Source organism: Microsporum canis, genomic scaffold (genome assembly GCF_000151145.1).
Source record: "Microsporum canis CBS 113480 supercont1.8 genomic scaffold, whole genome shotgun sequence".
NCBI classification, from domain to species: domain Eukaryota; kingdom Fungi; phylum Ascomycota; class Eurotiomycetes; order Onygenales; family Arthrodermataceae; genus Microsporum; species Microsporum canis.
In genome coordinates, this window is record NW_003299162.1 from 1,058,509 (window position 1) to 1,078,083 (window position 19,575).

The 19,575-nt window shown below is 47.5% G+C and overlaps 9 protein-coding genes across 9 annotated transcripts in view; 4 read left to right on the forward strand and 5 right to left on the reverse strand.

The window, feature by feature from the left end:
* The window catches only part of MCYG_08327 (dihydrolipoamide dehydrogenase), a gene marked incomplete at both ends in the record, with an annotated part of 2,464 nt that extends 1,466 nt beyond the window's left edge, over window positions 1-998 (forward strand). Inside the window, one exon of the mRNA XM_002843198.1 lies at window positions 159-998. Within this exon, the coding sequence (XP_002843244.1) occupies window positions 159-998 (840 nt within the window). The remainder of the gene's footprint in view (window positions 1-158) is intronic.
* A 572-nt stretch (window positions 999-1,570) lies between these two features.
* MCYG_08328 (uncharacterized protein) lies at window positions 1,571-2,380 on the reverse strand (the record flags this gene model as incomplete). The annotated part of the gene is made up of 2 exons (XM_002843199.1): window positions 1,571-2,120; window positions 2,190-2,380. 2 exons carry the CDS (start codon window positions 2,378-2,380, stop codon window positions 1,571-1,573), a joined length of 741 nt encoding a protein of 246 aa, XP_002843245.1.
* A 619-nt stretch (window positions 2,381-2,999) lies between these two features.
* Window positions 3,000-5,305, reverse strand: MCYG_08329 (phosphoglucomutase; the record flags this gene model as incomplete). The annotated part of the gene is made up of 8 exons (XM_002843200.1): window positions 3,000-3,160; window positions 3,227-3,903; window positions 3,955-4,244; window positions 4,304-4,449; window positions 4,603-4,621; window positions 4,683-5,002; window positions 5,060-5,183; window positions 5,258-5,305. 8 exons carry the CDS (start codon window positions 5,303-5,305, stop codon window positions 3,000-3,002), a joined length of 1,785 nt encoding a protein of 594 aa, XP_002843246.1.
* A 321-nt stretch (window positions 5,306-5,626) lies between these two features.
* MCYG_08330 (fatty acid desaturase) lies at window positions 5,627-7,376 on the forward strand (the record flags this gene model as incomplete). The annotated part of the gene is made up of 2 exons (XM_002843201.1): window positions 5,627-5,814; window positions 5,894-7,376. The coding sequence occupies 2 exons, from the start codon at window positions 5,627-5,629 to the stop codon at window positions 7,374-7,376; spliced, it is 1,671 nt and encodes a 556-aa protein (XP_002843247.1).
* Window positions 7,377-7,678: 302 nt separating this feature from the next.
* Window positions 7,679-9,685, reverse strand: MCYG_08331 (activating signal cointegrator 1 complex subunit 2; the record flags this gene model as incomplete). The annotated part of the gene is made up of 1 exon (XM_002843202.1): window positions 7,679-9,685. One exon carries the CDS (start codon window positions 9,683-9,685, stop codon window positions 7,679-7,681), a length of 2,007 nt encoding a protein of 668 aa, XP_002843248.1.
* Window positions 9,686-10,029: 344 nt separating this feature from the next.
* Window positions 10,030-10,739, forward strand: MCYG_08332 (40S ribosomal protein S20; the record flags this gene model as incomplete). The annotated part of the gene is made up of 4 exons (XM_002843203.1): window positions 10,030-10,099; window positions 10,166-10,251; window positions 10,354-10,577; window positions 10,639-10,739. The coding sequence occupies 3 exons, from the start codon at window positions 10,210-10,212 to the stop codon at window positions 10,721-10,723; spliced, it is 351 nt and encodes a 116-aa protein (XP_002843249.1).
* A 315-nt stretch (window positions 10,740-11,054) lies between these two features.
* MCYG_08333 (CCCH zinc finger domain-containing protein) lies at window positions 11,055-12,836 on the reverse strand (the record flags this gene model as incomplete). The annotated part of the gene is made up of 4 exons (XM_002843204.1): window positions 11,055-12,372; window positions 12,427-12,451; window positions 12,610-12,726; window positions 12,791-12,836. 4 exons carry the CDS (start codon window positions 12,834-12,836, stop codon window positions 11,055-11,057), a joined length of 1,506 nt encoding a protein of 501 aa, XP_002843250.1.
* A 527-nt stretch (window positions 12,837-13,363) lies between these two features.
* On the reverse strand, window positions 13,364-14,433 carry MCYG_08334 (conserved hypothetical protein; the record flags this gene model as incomplete). The annotated part of the gene is made up of 3 exons (XM_002843205.1): window positions 13,364-13,912; window positions 13,980-14,215; window positions 14,280-14,433. 3 exons carry the CDS (start codon window positions 14,431-14,433, stop codon window positions 13,364-13,366), a joined length of 939 nt encoding a protein of 312 aa, XP_002843251.1.
* Window positions 14,434-14,690: 257 nt separating this feature from the next.
* Window positions 14,691-19,146, forward strand: MCYG_08335 (structural maintenance of chromosomes protein 4; the record flags this gene model as incomplete). Its single annotated transcript, XM_002843206.1, has 4 exons — window positions 14,691-18,044; window positions 18,101-18,853; window positions 18,913-18,990; window positions 19,048-19,146. 4 exons carry the CDS (start codon window positions 14,691-14,693, stop codon window positions 19,144-19,146), a joined length of 4,284 nt encoding a protein of 1,427 aa, XP_002843252.1.
* Between the last annotated feature and the right edge of the window lie 429 nt (window positions 19,147-19,575).

Sequence of the window (19,575 nt, forward strand, 5' to 3'; positions counted from 1 at the left end):
CCATCGACGAGAAGAAGATCATCACAGCACCGGTGCTCTTTCGCTAAAGGAGGTCCCAAAGAAGATGGTGTCATCGGTGGTGGAATCATCGGCTTGGAAATGGTAGATTTTATACATTCTTTACATGCCCGCATGGACATCACTAACATCTGTCATAGGCCTCTGTCTGGTCCAGGCTTGGCTCTGAAGTCACCGTTGTCGAGTTTCTCGGCCAAATCGGTGGCCCCGGCATGGACGCTGAGATCTCCAAACAGGCCCAGAAGCTCCTCGGCAAGCAGGGCATCAAGTTCCTTACCGGCACCAAGGTTGTCAGCGGTGATGACAGCGGCAGCACCGTTACCCTGAACGTCGAGGCCGCCAAGGGTGGAAAGGAAAAGACCCTCGATGCTGACGTCGTTCTCGTCGCCATTGGTCGACGACCATACACCGCTGGCCTCGGACTCGAGAACATCGGTATCGACATTGACGACAAGGGCAGACTCGTCATCGACCAGGAGTACAGAACCAAGTCTGAACACATCCGCGTCATCGGTGACTGCACTTTCGGCCCCATGCTTGCCCACAAGGCTGAGGAGGAGGCCGTCGCCGCCATCGAATACATCACCAAGGGCCACGGACACGTCAACTACGCCGCCATTCCCAGCGTCATGTACACCTACCCCGAAGTCGCCTGGGTTGGTCAGAACGAAGCTGAAGTCAAGGCCTCCGGTGTCGAGTACCGCGTCGGATCTTTCCCCTTCAGCGCCAACTCTCGTGCCAAGACCAACCTCGACAGCGAGGGTCAGGTTAAATTCATCGCCGATGCAAAGACCGACCGCATCCTCGGTGTCCACATCATCGGTCCCAACGCCGGTGAGATGATTGCTGAAGCCACCCTTGCCATCGAGTACGGCGCCAGCTCAGAGGACGTTGCTCGAACCTGCCACGCCCATCCTACTCTCGCTGAGGCCTTCAAAGAGGCTGCCATGGCCACCTACTCCAAGGCCATCCACTTCTAAACCTCTCGCCAATATCACAACAACACCCACTGAAACACAACGCGCCTTGCACTTCTGCTGACCATAAACCAAGCTTGATGTTTTGCTTTTTGTGTCCTTACGAGCTTATCCCATAAATCTTGCGCTTTTCGCCAGAATCAAAGAGTACCATCATCTTTTCCCGTCCTCCCTCTTTGCCCTTTCCCCCATATTCTACCTTCATCAGCCCCATTTACCCCTACTCAATACTCGGCTTGACCTGATGCCTCTGTCTATATATTCTCCTCCCGACAGGCGATACTGTGCTCTTTTACTTTTTGGCCATTCTGTAACCATAAACCGGACATGAAGCTAATTTAGAATAAAACTGTATTTCATAGTTGTTCCTTTTTATTAGCTTGAAATACTAATCATAGCAGACCATGCATGATACTATCATACTATGGATATACAGAACATGTTGCAAATTAACCACCTTAGAAAATGTCCCATTACAGGATGTCACGAGTTGTTTCGGGTGTACCAAGAATCGGAGAAGAGACACATGAACAAATTACCCCGGCCAATCAACACAATATACAGCTTCGACGTCGTTACTGCAGCAATCTAGGGATATGAATAGGTCGGGTGAATGTACCTGGCAATTGCCCGGCTGTCAAGCCAACTCCCTGACCCAGGATTTGCGGTGTCCTGGTCATGTTCAGCGCCTCTATCTGGTGGGCGCGAGATGTATAGCAGCATTCACATCCACATTGAGGACCAGCGTCCGTCGGCATGATAGCCGAAGGTAAGACCATGTCACCTCGCGCAGGCGCAGTGATTGCTTGCCGGCCCAGTGCCACAAGTGCTCCTCCACCCACTCCCGCAACTATTTGGCCTTGGAGTGGTTGCTGGCCTTCTATCTGGAGCATACTGTTCGATTGTGGCGGGTAGGCATTGGGTCCAGGGCCCCCAGACTGATGACAGATGACGAGATGATGGTGGTGAACTTCTTGACGGCTGGAGTCTGCACATCGACTACGGCCTGCTCGTCGACTACGACAGCAATCTCTGTGGCGACAGCGTCTGTTGCTATGGTGGTTGTCGCTGGCCCGGTGGATGGTTTCATCAGAGTCGGAGATACAGGTATAATCGTCCTCGCCCCTGTGAACCCACTTAATCTGCTGGCATTATATGACGGAAGAATATGGATAGCCAATCTGGCATCTTTACCTTGGTGTTCTATTTCTTGTGCGTCGGTATCGTCGTTCACGAATTCTCTGTCTTCGACGAGGCAGAGGCATGGCAAATTCTTCGTCGGATCCGTCGTAGTAGTCGTAATAGCCTTGTTCCATCATGTGGGAAATCCCATCCAGCCCATCTTGGTAGTAGTCTTCTAATTCATCAACGTAATACGGTGACATGGCGGTAAATTGCAGTCAAGAAGTATTAGAAAATCACTTGATTGTTCGATGGCGACTATTCACAGAGGTATAGAAATATATCGTTGAAGTACTGTGCCTGGGGAAACCCACGGTTTATAATGTCGTAAGGCCGGCCCTTTGTATAAATGTGATCAAAGAAGCAAGCATGTGAGAATGTAGGTATTCATTATACCAACCCACTATCTAAACGGCGCAAGATCAGCTTAGAAGAGGGCTGATGCAGATACCCGCGTACAAGCTAGTTTGCTTTCAGACCTAAGTGATCGGTCAGTTTAGGCATGAAGGGTACAAGGAACGAGAAACAGCACTCCAATAAGCCATCGTGATAGGCTCGATATGAAGGATACTGCGCTGAATAAAAGGCGGATTGATGGGTATTCTGATGCCAGGGCAAACTTTGCCCTGTGCAACCCCCAAACATATATACGCCTTGGGCTGCTGGGCTGAAAGAAGTCATACTCTCATACTAAAGACCACATGGCCTATATTTGGTAGGACAATGTTAATAAAAAGTATCAATAATTATGTTAGACCTCACCGAAGGCTATGTACGTTCTAGCAGGAGTGTCTGGCTATCCAAACTGGCGCCTTTGCCTCGTTAATCAAACTTGAAAATATGACCGGATGAAGTTGCCATGCTAGTGAAGTAGGTCATTGTTGGAGCATATGGTTTAATCCAACTTCCTAGGACGGCTGTCAACATATCACAAACTGCATCGATTGCATCTTTGCGAGAAGCACCACAGCTCTCAATATAAACTATTTTTGAAACATATTAGTCAGTGTGGTCTACATTATGGCAGACGGGTTAGGAAATAAACTGACTCTTAACTTTCGGCTCTGTACCTGAGCCTCGAATGGTAAATCGAACGCCTCGATGGGACCATATAGTGAGCATCTGACTAGCGGGATCAACGGGTAGCACTGGCCGTTTATCAGTAGTATCTGTATCATGACCTCTCGTCATATCCCTCCATCTATGAATAGGGAATGATCCTATCGTACTATTAGAGTCAAGTGTGTTTTTGCGGATACTTTCGAAAAGAGACGTCGTGGTTTTCGTATCTGGTGAGACGAAGTAGGTGTTGAGGTTTTCATGATATCCATACGTTTCGTAGAGCTGTTCGAGCTTCCCGAATGGAGTAAGGCCCTGCTCTTTCCATTTTGCTTCAGCAGCTAAAAATACCATGGCGGCCGTGAGCCCATCCTTATCATAGCAAACTTTGGTGAACATGTACCCCAGGGCCTCTTCAAATGCAAACGGCACCTCGTATCCTTGGTTTTCGAGCTGCCGCGCGACATTGCCCATCCACTTAAAGCCAGTCAAAGTCTCCTCAAAATGAAAGCCTTCTTTCTCTGCCATTTTGGATAACATGCTAGAAGAAACTGTAGAGCTTAACATAGCCATGGGTTTTCTTATCTTTTTATTTTTCCATGAATCTAGGAGATGCGATGCAAGGAGAACCCCTAGCTGATCACCTGTGAACCTAAACCAGGAACCACTTTAAACCTGTTAATAAGAGCTTTCGATTACGGGAACTTGAAAAACATACTTGACCTTCTGAGCAGCGGCAAATCGATCTGCATCGGGATCATTAGCAATGATAAGAGTTACACCAGACTTATCCGCGGTTTTCATGGCAAGGTCCAAAGCGCCATTTTCCTCCGGATTTGGGAATTTAACGGTTGAGAAGTCAGGATCCGGATGCTCCTGCTCGGGTACTGTTATTATCCCTTTAATCTTCAATGAATCACAAAGTTTAGACATGGTAGCATGGCCAACTCCGTGCATCGGCGTATAAACAAACTGGCTGGGCTGCCGCCAAGTATCTACAGTCGATATCTACAGTAGTCAGTATAACCTAAGATATTAATATACGACAGACTAGGGTAGCAACTAACGGCAAATCGAGTCACATCATCACAATAGAGGGTTGAGACCTCTGTATGCAATTTTGACTCTCGGATTTGGGGCCCATCAATCCCCCGCCAGGCATTGGGCCACGGAACCAAGTTAAGCTTGATTGAGTCCGCAATCTGGCCGTCAACTGGAGAGTTGATTTGAGCTCCATTTATGAAATAACTTTAATCACCGGTTAGTATAGTACTATAACTGGATTGCGGAATAGCTTCTAACACTTTATATCCTGTAATATAATGTCAGCCATGTAAATAGTCAGGCGTCAGGGCATATAAATTACCGTTATCCTGTGCCGGGTTCTATTTGATACGTTAGCTAATCATCAGGGAGAGTTCATCATTGGAAGATTCAGGTACATACATGGCTAGCCGTGACCATTACTCCGGCATTTGCCTTCTTCAATAAAATGGCAAAAGGCACAAAAGGAGTTGGATTAACATTGTCGTACCACCATACGTGTATACCCTCGGTTTCAAAGGCATTGGCAGCAAGAAAGGCGAATTTCCTAGAGTTATGTCGTGCATCACGCCCTATTACAACTGACGGCTGTTCTGTGCCTTGATGGGTTGCTTTGACAAACTTGGCTAATCCCTGAGATGCCTGGATGACAGTAAGCGAGTTCATGCATGAGAAGCCAGCCTGCATCCGGCCTCGTAGTCCAGCTGTGCCAAATTGGATGCCTATATATCCGTTAGAGATCTCATACGTTGAAATCTAGGTAGGTATATGGCACATACGGTCCCGGAGCCGCTTTTCAAGAGCGGCTTCATCATTGTCTACTCGGAGTTGCTCCATCTCCTTGCGAGTGGAGGGATCCTGATCCCATTCTAACCATCGCTGGATGAGGGTATCAAGTGGTTCCTATGTCAAGTTAACTACCACTCCAGTTATAGAACACAACATTCCTGCATATGATGTCCCGACGAGAAACCCACCATGATCGGTCGGTGGTGCCTAATTACGAACGTATCGGCTTCTATCATACGTCTATAGATATACATTAAGATGAAGGACGAAGTTGGGAGTTTCAGCGTCGAAATAAAAGTAGGCACTTGCGTGGCTTGGCACCGACGCTGCCTTAAAAGGGACTTCAAACTTCGTTCTCTTCTTCTCCTTGTCGGCTTTCCACGACCAAATATCACACCACCTTCGCTTGTGGCGTGTTTGTTATCTACGGTTATCTTCCGTCCTTCTCCTGCTTCAAGAATGCTCTGAGCTTGACACAATCCCTTAAGCCCTGGAACTTTCGCTGCTAGATTTCGTCGTGTACGGACAGACCTGCGAGCTTTCGGCTGACGACGACAATGGCGGCTTCACGCAAAGCCTCGGTCCTGACGAGACAGGAGATTGGGAAACAGATAGCAGATGGAAGACATATCGTCATCTTCGAAGGCAGAGTGCTCAAGCTAGATGCCTGGTTGCAATTCCATCCAGGAGGTGATAAAGCTATCAAGCATATGGTTGGCAGGGATGCTACCGACGAGATAAATGCGTATGTCCAGACCGTTCCCATCAATATTTAATGCTATGCGCAGGACACTAAGGTAGAAATGGGCTAATTCTTGCTGTAGGCTACACTCTGCCGCTGCAAAACAGCGGATGAAGTCCTTCCAAATCGGAAGAATCGAGGGCGCATGGGTCAACTTCCTCCCTCCAATCCAGGGAGGAGATTACACCGTATACAACACGCAGGACGTATCTGCCATTGAATCTGACGATAGCTCGTCTGGTAACGGGCAATCAATTCCCCCTTCGCCGCTGTTCGAACCGGTCGATAAAGAAAGATCTGGCATGAGACGACGAAGGTCCGTTTCCACATCTATTTCCTCCGTTGGAACATCTTCCCCAAAAAGGACGGATGCCGAAATTAGGCCTTTCTTTCTCGACGCCAGGACCCAGCAGGAAATCGCCTTTGACACGGCGAAATACCCACCTGTTACTGCCGCCGAACAAGAGCGCATCGTGCAGAAATACCGCCAACTCTACGATCGTCTCAGTGATGAAGGATTGTTTAATTGTAACTATTCGGCATACATGGTAGAAGTATCTCGCTATTTGTTACTCTTTGGGCTATTTCTTTATTTTTTGCGATGCGGCTGGTATGGCACGTCTGGCTTCTTCCTCGGATGTACATGGCACCAGCTGGTTTTTACCGTCCATGATGCTGGTCACATGGGCATCACTCACGGCTTCCACACTGATACAGTTATTGGGATTATCATTGCAGATTTTATCGGTGGACTTAGCATCGGCTGGTGGAAGAGAAACCACAATGTACACCACATCGTCACCAATTCGCCAGAACACGATCCAGATATCGAGCACATGCCATTCTTTGCCATCTCACATCGATTGTTCGACAGCCTTCGAAGTACGTACTATGATCGTGTTATGGAATACGATTCTGCGGCCAAATTCCTCATTAAATACCAACATTTACTCTACTATCCGCTTCTCTGCTTTGGTCGCTTTAATCTGTACCGTCTTAGCTGGGAGTACCTGATTCTTGGCCAGGGCCCTCGTAAAGGCGCCGCCTGGTGGCATCGCTGGCTTGAGATTACCGGTCATGTCTTTTTCTGGGCCTGGTTTGGCTATGGGGTCTTATACCTAAGTATTCCCGACTGGAAAAACCGGCTTCTCTTCGTCATGGTCAGCCATATGATTACTGCACCGCTACATGTACAAATCACCCTGTCGCATTTTGCCATGTCAACCTCCGACATGGGGGTCCATGAGTCGTTCCCACAAAAGATGCTTCGAACCACTATGGATGTTGATTGTCCACAGTGGCTAGACTTCTTCCATGGAGGCCTTCAGTTTCAAGCCGTGCACCATCTTTTCCCGCGGTTGCCCAGACACAACCTCCGCAAGGCGCAGAAACTGGTCGTGGAATTTTGCGAGGAAACGAAGATCCCGTACGCTATATTTTCGTTCCTAGACGGTAATAAGGAGGTTATCGGCCATTTGGGCGATGTTGCTAGGCAAGCTCGAATGCTGGCCGAGTGTCAAAAGTCAATTGCTGAAAAGGGAATATTTTCGGACCACCATCACTGAAAATAGATCCTTAATGCAGATACATTTCGTTGGATTCTTTTTTAGCCATGTGGCGGAGGGTTGCGATACCTATATATATTTTTAATATCGATATAACTTACTGTTTTGCTAGAGGGGCCAGTTATGAATGTCACTGGTATGAGAGTCTCGCTTTAAATGAGTTTGATGCGTCTCAATTTAATATTACGATTTTTACGTCTATTTTAACGCGGTCATAAAGTCATCCTTTCGTCAAGCCATGGCCTTTGGATACTGCGGCCGGCATACTTTCAACACTGTACTCATAGTTGAAAAATACAATATCACAGTCCGCCTCTCGCCATTTTTTTTGCTCTTTGGTTACGCCTGTTGTGATTCGCCCTCGAACCCTTGTTTTCATCCTTCCTTCGTCTTTCGATAGCTGACTCGGGACCAGCCGTAGCTCCCCCTCGGCCACCTCCTCCCCTACCACCCCGGCCATGGCCACGACCCCTGCTCCGAATTCCGTCACGGCCGTTGGAATCATCTCCAGAGCCATCATCGCCGGTGGGTCTTCTATATGCCGTAGACTGAAGCTCAGGTTGTTGATGTGCGCGTAAACCGGACAACGCAATATTCCGCTCTAACCTAGCTACTCGCTTTGGATCACGGGAGAGCATCAATGCCCATCCCTCAATGGATTCATCAGTCATTCCAGTCTCTTTGCGCAGGGCCATCCTATGCTGTGAACGGCGAGTCGTCTGGTCGCGCGCAAATGCCCCTGGGTTAGACTTATAGAGATCATAAAGCTTCATTTCAGCTGCCATGCCGCCTCCTTCTCGCGCTTCAGGTGTATCTCCATCTATTGCCGTTGGGCTGGTATCAACTGTTCCTCCAACATCAGCAAAGTCATAAGTATCATCCCGCTCATCATCGTCTGAATCAAAGGTTGCAAGAGCCGCCATTATAGCGGCCTTGTTCGTTGAGCCAGATTTATTGGCTAGCAGGTCATCCGCGGTAAGTTCAGCGTTGGCACGACCAATATGCAGCTTGGAAGGTGAAATTTCTAGTCGATCAAACTCGTCGTTATCAAACACATTTTTACGCTCAACGGGTGGTACGGCTGATATGGAATGCGGTGGGGTAGGCTGTTGCGCGATATCCGCCGTGCTTTGCTGTTCCTGGAGCTGGCTTCCGTGATCAAGGGATTTAAGATGCTCTGGCAAAGTGCCCTCTAAGAGGTTTGAGATGATAGTTTCGATATCGTCGTTGTAAAAATCAAGAAGTTGCACAATGAATCCAGAACCTAGGTCGGGAAATAGGTCCTGGACCTGTGTTACAAGGGACATTCGGTGAATGTGAATTTCATCATGAATATCCGTTGAAATATCTCGTCCTTTACCTTTGTCCACTTTTCTTGGACGTTGGTATGGCCTGTGCAGTGTCTTGCACTCGGAGCGGTACGTTTTAAGGGATAAGAGCAGCGTATCCCCTCGCTTCTGTTGTTGGTTTCCAACGAGTAGGTTCTCTAGTCGTTTAACAAAATTGGTGCTGCAAACAAGGGCTGAAAGCAAGGTCGGCTGGGTTCTGGGGCCTTTTGAGTCTACGTTTGCAGAGCTCCTTAATCCGTAGAGTTGGTCTAGGAGTATCGAGGTTGCGGGGGGGTTCACCTTCATCAGGGATATGAATGCAACATAAATGTGGGCTACCAGAGATTTTTGTAGGTGTTCATCTCTTGACTTGTGGAATGCTTCAAAGATTGCATCTATGTAGTCATCCCCAGCCATAAGCACCCTTCCTACCTCATATAAATTCGAGGATAGAAGTGTCAAAGGGCGCAATTTTTCCTCAATTCCGGCATACTGTTCACTATTGGAGGTGGATAATCGTTGTATCATCGTCGCCTTTGCTTTCTGAGCGCTGGAAACCAATGCTTCCGAATCTCTCTCCCATACCTCCAAGAGCAAATTCCGAAGTGGTAGAGAAGATGTGTACAAGTGGCAGAAATTTCCCAGGAAATCGACAGTCACAAGCTGTAACGGGGCATGGAGCCCAGTTAAGAGTATCCTTCGACTTAGCAGGAAACAGAGACGTTGGAGTAAACTGGCTGCCTTTGATGACGGTCCACGGGCACGAATAGAGCTGCTCCCTGAGAAGTATGAAATGAGAAACAGGCGTGCAGCTTCGTCCTCTGGAGCGGATATCTCAAATTCCTTGTCATTCAATCTCAGCCGAGCTTCAACTGATGTGATCCAGGCATCTAAACATGCTTTCCATTCACCATCTGGTATCAGCTTCACCACCGACTGTGGCGGCACGGGAGCCAGGGGCAGCAGAGTCTTATCCACCATCCCAGAGGTATCATCCAAGTTAGCTTGCAAATGCCACAAGACTATCAACAAAGAGATATCAGCCTTTCTTAAGAGTAAAAGAGTACCAAGCAAGCAGTTTGTTATCTTTGTTGTTTTTGCTGTTTCGATTCAGCTTTTTTGTATAAAAACTGCGGGACTCAATATGATGACTCAGCAAGATTAGTCACAATGAGTCACATGCCAGCTAGTTCTAAAAAAGTTAGTCTAGCCGACGTGCCAAGACTTCACCCACAAATTATTTTTAACATCAGAAAAAAAAAAGATCGCGAAGTCCAGAAACGGAAGAAAAGGAAGAAACAACGACGCAACGACGCAACGACGCAACGCCTTTCATCACATTACCGAACTTGAATTGTTCAGGTCTTGATTGGCATTTGCCCTCAGAATATTCGTGTAAGTGGTTGCTCCAGGTTTTCTCTCTCTGCGGTTTGGTTCCGTGTCTAACTTGTCGCAAAACAGAACCGACCAGAGTAGCTACACTTAGCTCCCAAATCCCAGCAAAGATGTCGTACCAGAAGCCCGAGAAGGAGTTTGGCGAAGGACCAGTACGTTCTTTGCATATTTGTTGATTGCGAGCAGGCATCGGGCACTACAGGTTGTCCAGCTTGACGTGGGCGCACCGGCTAATACAACGTCCGCGCAAATAGAAAATCCACAAGATCCGTATCACCTTGACCTCGCGCAAGGTCACTTCTTTGGAGAAGGTCTGCCAGGAGCTCATCGACCGTGCTCGCTCTAAGTCTCTCTATGTCAAGGGTCCTGTCCGCCTGCCAACCAAGACTCTCCGCATCTCCACCCGTAAGACTCCTAACGGTGAGGGTTCCAAGACCTGGGATCAGTTTGAGATGAGAATCCACAAGCGTTTGATCGAGTGCGTATTATATATCCTCTCTCCTGCCTCCCGCCCGGAAAAGTACTAACATATCATCTAGTCTCCACGCTCCAACCGAGATCGTCAAGCAGATCATCGTCAACATCGAGGCCGGTGTCGAGGTCGAGGTCACTATTGCTCAATAAATGGGTTGGGAAGGTCCTTGGATTGAATGATCTAGGTTTGGCCGACTCTTGTGATGCAGATAGTGTATATTCTATATGTATTCATTTAGCATTGCCTTGTTGGCCAGGTTATAGAATATCAAACAAAGCGTCCTACAACACGTACTTTTCTCCCACGTATTTTTGTCCCTTAAAAGTATATGCAAGCTGGCAGGCAACCCCAAGGCACAATGCTCGTTGCCAGTCGATAAAACAAAGATGATATATAGGGCCCCTTCCCAGAGTAGAAACATTAAACATCAGTCCCACCAACGCCATGCCTATGTAGCTAATCAACCTGGGAAAATATTGTTCAGATATCATATCTCGACCACTCTGGTTTAGGTGGTGCAGAAGGCAGCAAGCCATCCTTGAATGCTCCGTGTTCATGGGCGTATCTGTATGCTTCTTCTAGTGTCGGGGTATACTCCGCTGGTGTCGCTACCGAAAACTTAAAAGTCTCTACCTTTGGCGGCCCATCTGGGAAGAATATGTGAGCATAGAATTGCGGGTCGTCGGGGTGCTGATAACAGGGTTCATTCTCGATATATTGAACCGGTAGACCTTTCCATGCTGTGAGTCTTTTGGTCATTGGGTCATGCACAGTCTGTCCAGCCAGTTTGGGTAAAGGATTTAGGTTAGGGTTGGCCTTCTTCACCGGGGGTATGTCACCGCTAGGTGGAGGTGGATTTATTGGAGTGACCTGGGGTTGAGTGGTGGTTGTTGAGCCTTTGAATGGAGATGGTTGCCCAAATGGCGTAGAGGCTGATTGCTGCTGGGCTGGAGTGCCTGGTCCAAATGGGTTTCCCCCACCAAAACCTTGCTGTGGTTGTGTTGTATTCTGGAGCTGAGCAAATGGAGAACTTTGTTGGACCTGGCCACCAGCCTGGGGCTGTGGCTGGCCGAATGGATTCGCTGCCTGAGCAGCTTGAGCGAAAGGAGAGACTGAGGGTTTGCCAAAAGGATTTTGCTGCTGTTGGTTTGAAGCACTCGGTTGGCCGAAAGGAGAGCTTCCCGGCGCAGAATTTTGGTCCATGGTAGATTGTTGCCCAAAGGAAGGGGTACCGAAGGATGGAGTACCAAAGGATGGTTTACCAAAGGATGGAGCGCCGAAGGATGGAGTACCAAAAGTGGGTTGCTGTGGTTGTTGCTGGCCCAGCATTGACGGCTTCCCAAACGTGTTACCTAACCCCGTAGACTGTTGAGACAAACCTGGAGCTCCAAATGGCGAAGGCTGCACAGGAGTCTGTTGGGGAAATGTATTCTGCTGGTTTAGGACTGAGGCAACAGCCACTGACTTCCCATTTACAATATCCAGCCTGTTTGGGTGGTGGTTTTCTCCATCGACGACATATTGGATTGCAGCGTCTAGGTTGTTGATTATGTTCTTCATCTGAGCTTCGGTGGCAGCAAACAAGTTATTGGCATTCTGTATAGCCTCCTGTGGCTTGCCCTCGGCTACGGCGGCATAATGCAATGCTCGCATTTCTTCAAAACTTTGCTCTCTTTCCGGCCCCCCGAAAAGCTGGATAGGTGCATTCCTTCCGGGCCCGTAAGCGGAGAAAATCCATTGAGGTCGGCCTTGTCCATCCGTCAAGTCACTTTTTATATCTGCAGGGTTTAACGAATATCTATTTAACAGTTAACTTTGAATAAAACCAGAAAAGCATGGGGTGTGCACATACTTGTCCCTTGGGTCCTGCTTGTCGCCTATTTCGATCCAGAAAAGGGTATATAGTCAGTAAAGTGGTTTGAATACGCATAAGAATTTGCCATAACACTGCCAGGCGTAGAGCTTTTCAGACCCAATACTTGAGCATAGCAAATTAATCAAGCACAACACTGATACTGGGAAAGAGGCTATTTACCTCCAAACCCGCCACCCGGTTTGCTCCCGCCAGACTGGAGAACCCCGAATCTATTCCCAGTGGTAAATCCAAACTGGCCCTGGCCCTGGCCCTTTGGATGCTCATAGTTGCATTGATCTATATCGATGGTTAGTAATAAGCGCATAACCGATGGTATGAAGAATACAATAAGCCAACGCACCCCCAAATTTGCATCTTCCTTGTTGAAAATACGAGCAAATGGCCATCTTTGAAGAAGTTCAGGACCAACCCTCCCACAGCCTATAAGCAACTGCTGGCTTGGTAAAGTATCGCGTCCTGATCCCGGTCTGAGCTACTCGATAGCTAATCCGTTTGAATGACAGGCTGTTGTTCAAGTCTCATACGCAGTAATAGTTCTTTACTAGCGTCGCTCTTTGATGCCGAAGAATTTGCCTTTATATCAGTTGTTAGGTCCCATAATTGTTCTCTTTTGTTCAATTCTTGAGCTTTCTTGTCAATTTGAAGTCGACGTTTAAGAGTGATTATATAAGCAAAGATAATACTGGATAAAAATTGATCCGAAGCCGGGGTGCGGTTTTCCCCTGAAGCGCAGATGATTCTTGACTGGCTGTGAGCTAAAGGTTGATCTATTGTTTATGTTATTACAATTTAGCAAAAGTAGTCGTGAAGACCAGAGCTAGTTGTACATGATCCCTCCCTGTTGAACGCCGTAATTGCAACCCCAACGCCAAAAACGAGAGTGCCGTGTTATGATATCATAGATCATAGTGTATTAGGCTTCAACCGAACGGCTCGATTTTAGATTTCTCTTCAGGTCATCCCAGTTAAGGCCCTCCAACCTGCGCCCTCCAAGGGACTCCAATTCACTATCAAGGTTGTCCAGGCGGCCGGTGGCAACGCGCCTCATCATGACCGTATCCCGAGCGCCATGCAGATTCTTTGCGTTGCCGCGCAGTAGTAGCTCATTAAAACACTCTTCTTCAGCCTCGCTGAACGGTAGGTTTATCAGATCCATTGCCCTCTTTGCCCTCAGTTCTCCTGCTTTGGTTGATAGCACAAAGGTTATGAGCTGTTCCAGGAGTGGGGAGCTGCTCTCTTTGGGCTGCTGTCTTAGGAAATAGAACGCTTCCGGGACTCCTGTACGGCACAAGGTAGCAAAGTATGCGTTAAGAGCCTTGGGCGAAGCTAGTGGAGGTTGGACGGTTACATAGTATGCTATCGCGAGGCTATCATCCTGCTTTGACGATGCCGAGAGAACGTAAAGAATCTCATCAGAGAAGGTGGGTATAAGAGATGGCTCCGTGATATACTCCAAGGCGCGCTTTTTTGGAAAAAAAGAGAGAGTTAGAACGAGAAGGATTTGTCAGGCTGTTGGATAGGTTGCTTACTCGGAACTCTAGCTTGTCAAGGTACCATAGCCCGTCAATAAACAGTCTATACCTATCCGGCAAATAACATTTCCTTGCAAATTGCAGAGGGCCCGATTTATCGGTAGCTCCTCGACAGTCCTTCAGGATGTAGTATATCAATGATTGTTTGTGATGATTGGGTGACGTCGATGAGACTATCTGTTGGAAGAGAGACCGTAGATTCTGGTTTGATCGCGGGGGGTAAATCTTCGATGCTAAAATTTATGAATATCAGCCTTGCTCCAACTCTCAACGTCGTAAGTTCCAGAGGCATGATACCTCCTTCAATCCCGAGTATCTTCAGCAGACGGTCAACGAAGAGGACATGGTCGAGCACTCGTCGATTTGTGATTATTTGGTCCACTAGCTTGTGGTCATAGGAATGATCCCGTTTAAAGGCAAACGCGATATCGAACTCTTCCCAAGGCGCCATATTCCACTCCCGTCTCTCAGCTGTTAGTCTGCCGGCTTGACTGTGTCCGTCTTTTCTCTCTCTCTCTCGCGCGTTTGTCTTGATATAAAAAAAGGTCGTTGATATTGCCAAGACTTTAGATTATGTAATCTCTAGTGTTCTGCTTCTTTAGGCAAAACATAAACAACATCAACATGAAGAGAAGAGAAGAAAAGAAGAAGACAGCACAGAAGTTCGATCTTTTCGCCTCGTCGCGATAACTGCAGCGCCCGGTGAAGATGGCATCGAGATCGTCGCGACCGCGCCGGTCGGTTAGCCGGAAAAGTTTTGTTATCGAGGAAAGCTCAGAAGATGAACCGGCTTCTGGGCGCGTTACGCCCAGCATCCCTAGCAATGACGACGAGGAGGACGATGAGGAGGATTACACACCTGTTCCAAAGCGCAGAGTATCGCGGAGGGTCTCGAAGCCGCCTGTGGAAGAGCCAACTACGCCGACTCCAGCAACGAGACGCTCCAGCCGCCGCCATTCGAGAATGAGCGGGAGGGAGTCTACGATATCAACGACAGAAGAGAGCGTTCTCTCGGTGGAGGAAGAGCCCGAATTGCCGTCAAGACGCACATCGAAAGCTAGGCAGAGTGTTCCTAGGAGCCAAAGCAGTCGACAGTCATCTATAGAGGTTTCCTCACTTCCAACCCCCGCACAGTCTCAATCTCCAGAAACTGATCGTGCACAGCCAAGAAGACCCAGCGGGACGCCGCTCGCAGATATTACCGAAAATGCCGTTAATCAGACCCCCTCGGACGCTCCTGATATAGAGAAATCTGTCATCGATAGAATTGACCCGACAACCAGCGTGCTAGAGCGACCTATGGATATCATGCTCAAATCTCGATCGGCGCCCCAGGTAGCAGAGGAGGAGCCTTCAGGTCCCAAGCAGAGAATGGTTATCACCCACCTTGTTCTCACTAATTTTAAAAGCTATGCCGGACAGCAATTCGTCGGGCCTTTCCACGCTTCCTTCTCTTCTGTTGTTGGACCTAACGGCTCGGGCAAATCCAACGTTATTGACTCTCTGCTGTTTGTTTTTGGGTTTAGAGCCAGTAAAATGCGCCAGGGGAAGATATCAGCACTGATACACAACTCAGCGAACTTCCCCAACCTACCATTTTGTGAGGTCGAGGTTCATTTTCAGGAGATTATAGATTTACCCGATGGAGGTCATGAAGTTGTGCCAGGCTCGCAGCTGGTCGTTTCCCGGCGAGCTTTCAGGAATAACACCAGCAAATATTATATGAATAAAAAAGAGGCAAATTTCACAACTGTTACTGAATTTTTGAAAGGCCGAGGGATTGATCTGGACCACAAGCGTTTCCTCATTTTGCAAGGTGAAGTTGAATCAATTGCTCAGATGAAAGCCAAAGCTGCAAATGAACACGATGATGGTCTGCTTGAATACCTTGAAGATATTATTGGAACGTCAAAATACAAAACGCCAATCGACGAGGCAGCAGCGGAGGTTGAAGTTCTGAATGAAACCTGCAATGAAAAGAACAATCGAGTTCAACACGTTGAGAAGGAAAAGGCCAGCCTCGAAGATAAGAAAAACAAAGCGCTTGCGTACATCAAGGACGAGAATGAACTGGTTGAAAAGCAATCCGCCCTTTATCAAATATATATTGACGAATGCAACGATAATACAAATGTCACCCAAGAAGCAATTTTACAGAACCAGGAGCTACTCAACCTGGAGCTTGAAAAGCACCAAGGCAACGAAGATGAAATTAAGCAACTTCAACGAGCGTATAAAAAGACCGCGAAAGAATATGAGGTCATGGAAAAGGAAACCCAAGGCATAATGAAAGAAATGGCGAAATATGATAAAGAATCAGTCAAGCTTGAAGAGAAGCGGAAATTCTTAAACACCAAGCTAAAGAAACTAGAGAAGACGATGAACGCGAGTCGCCTTGCTGCTTCTGAATGTGCCAGCTTGGTTGAGAGGCATAACGACGACTTCGAAAAGAAATCCGCAGAGATCGCAGCCCTCGAAAAGGAGATGAAGGAGGAGGAGAAGGAGCTTGCGGCCATCCGCGAAAGCCTTAAAGGAAAAACACAGGGGCTCTCAGAACAAATTGCTGCTAAGCAGACGTCCCTAGAGCCATGGAAAGAGAAAATTAATGAAAAACAGTCCGCCGCAGCTGTTGCTCAGAGTGAACTGGATATTCTTCGTGAGAAAAGCAATGCTGGTGCGGTTGCATTGGAAGAAGCGCAAGCTAAAATTGTATCTATCAAAGAAGAAATGGCTGCGAAGGCATCCGAACTCGAGCAATGCCGAGCTGAAAAGACCAATCTTGAGCATGAAGTCGCTGCTTGCGAAGCTAACGTGAAAAAGTTTGCTGAGAAAGAACCCGAATACCGTTCAAGGCTGTCTCACCTGAGACAGAAGGCAGACGAGGCTAGAGCCAGTTTATCAAGCACTCAAACCCAGGGGAATGTTCTATCAGGCCTAATGAGACTCAAGGAATCCGGGCGTATTGAAGGATTCCATGGTCGACTCGGCAATCTGGGAACAATCGACGAGAAATACGATGTGGCCATATCGACAGCTTGCCCGGCACTTGATAATTTGGTTGTTGATACCGTGGAAGTCGGCCAGCAATGCATTGACTATCTCCGTAAAAACAACTTGGGCCGCGCAAACTTCATATTACTTGACAGGTTACCACGGAGAGACATGTCCTCTGTTTTTACTCCTGACAGTGTTCCCCGTTTATTTGACCTTGTCAAACCTGCGGACGAGAAATTCAAGGCTGCATTTTACAGTGTGCTCCAAAACACCCTGGTAGCGAAGGACTTGCAGCAAGCTAACAAGATTGCATACGGTGCACGAAGATGGAGAGTGGTGACACTAGATGGACAGCTCATTGATGTTTCCGGTACGATGAGCGGTGGAGGAACTCGAGTTGCTAGAGGAGGAATGTCCTCTAAGCCTGTGGCTGAAGTTTCAAGGGAACAAGTTGCTAAGCTTGATGCCGATCGAGACGCAATGGAGAAAAAATTCCAGGCATTTCAAGAAAGGCAAAGGGAGCTGGAGTCAGAACTGAAAACAACTAAAGATTCTATTCCCAAAGTTGAGACGGCCATCCAAAAACTTCAACTTGAGATTGACAGCTCAAAGCGAAATCTTGTGGATACCCAACGCCGGGTGAAAGAGTTGTCAGAAGAGCACAAACCATCTTCTACCGATGAGAAACGGGAGGCCAGTCTTGAAAAGACTATCATGGCTCTAGAGAAAGAGGTTGAGAACTTGCGGTCCGAAATGGCTGGAGTAGAAGAGGAAATTCAGACCCTCCAAGATAAAATCATGGAGGTTGGCGGTGTCAGACTCAGAGGCCAGAAAGCCAAAGTTGATGGTCTGAAGGAACAAGTGCTACTTCTTACAGAAGAAGTATCCAATGCTGAGGTGTCGAAGTCTAAGAACGAGAAGCTTCACATTAAACATGAGAAATCTCGTGCTGACGCAGAGTCCGAACTCGAACATGTTCGGGAAGACATTGAAAGGCTGGATGAGGAAGCTAGAAGCCAAGCTAAGGCAGTATCTGGAATTAAGCAAAAGACAGAGGAAGCAGAAGAGGTAAGTAATGAATGGAATTCATTGAATAATAGCCCTATGTTAACACATCAATATAGGCATTGCAGACCAAACAAGAGGAGTTAACAGCCCTCAAGTCAGAGCTAGATGAAAAAACAGCAGAGTTAAACGAGACCCGGGCCGTCGAGATTGAGATGCGAAACAAGCTTGAGGAAAGCCAGAAGGCCTTGCTAGAGAACGAGAAGCGGGCAAAATACTGGCACGATAAATTCTCGAAGCTCTCCCTACAAAATATCAGTGACCTCGGTGAGGAAGAAGCAGTAGACAACTTACAAATATATAGCAAGGATGAACTGGCAGAGATGAACAAAGAGTCCCTGAAGGCTATGATTGCTGCTCTTGAGGAGAAGACGCAAAATACTTCTGTCGATTTATCTGTTCTAGGCGAATACCGTCGCCGTGTCGCCGAACATGAGACCCGTTCGGCAGACCTGGCAGCGGCTCTTGCTAGCCGTGACGCTGCCAAATCGCGCCTTGATACTCTACGTTCCCTCCGCCTCACTGGCTTCATGGAAGGATTCAGCACGATATCTCTCCGCCTAAAAGAAATGTACCAGATGATCACAATGGGCGGTAACGCTGAGCTGGAACTCGTCGACTCTCTGGATCCATTCTCCGAAGGTATCTTGTTCTCAGTCATGCCTCCGAAGAAAAGCTGGAAAAATATCAGCAACCTGTCTGGAGGAGAGAAAACACTCTCCAGTTTGGCTCTTGTCTTCGCTTTGCACCACTACCGTCCCACACCGCTGTACGTAATGGACGAGATTGACGCCGCATTAGATTTCAGAAATGTAAGTTGGGATACCCTATGAAAATTTGTCATTGTGTTAACTGACCATTTGATATGTAGGTCTCAATCGTGGCATCTTATATCAAGGAGAGAACCAAGAATGCGCAATTCATCGTCATCTCGTTGCGAAACAACATGGTATGTCGCTGAGACGCTGCTCTGGAGATATCAAGCATTAACTAATACTTTCTTCAGTTTGAGCTCGCCTCTCGCCTTGTAGGTGTCTATAAAGTGAACCATATGACAAAGAGCGTCACAATCGAAAATAGAGATTACATCGAAGGAAGAAATTGAATCATGTTTCGCGTATGTTTCTCTTTGCTCGTTTTTCATGCATAGTCCCTTGAGCATTGGGCATCTTTTGGATATGGTAGGCGGTGCTTGTTATTTGGGTTGGCACATCGAGGGAGGCCTGGTGATGATATATAAACGAGCCACGTCTAATGTCGATATGTTTGGCTTCTCGCTTCATTGATGAATATAATTTTTTATCTTCCATCACACACTAATTACCATCAATATATACCATTCAAAATTACTGGTATCGAATTTTCCCGAGAAAGGACGGTCAGCACACGACTCCAAGTTCGCTGCATCACACAGTAAGGTGCACTGACGAAACGTGTACCCGTATAGACCCTCAGAGAAGACCTTCATAGACTGGGTATCGAGCTTGCCCTTGGTGCTAGGCAATGGCTAGGTAGTGTACCATTAAATGCCACA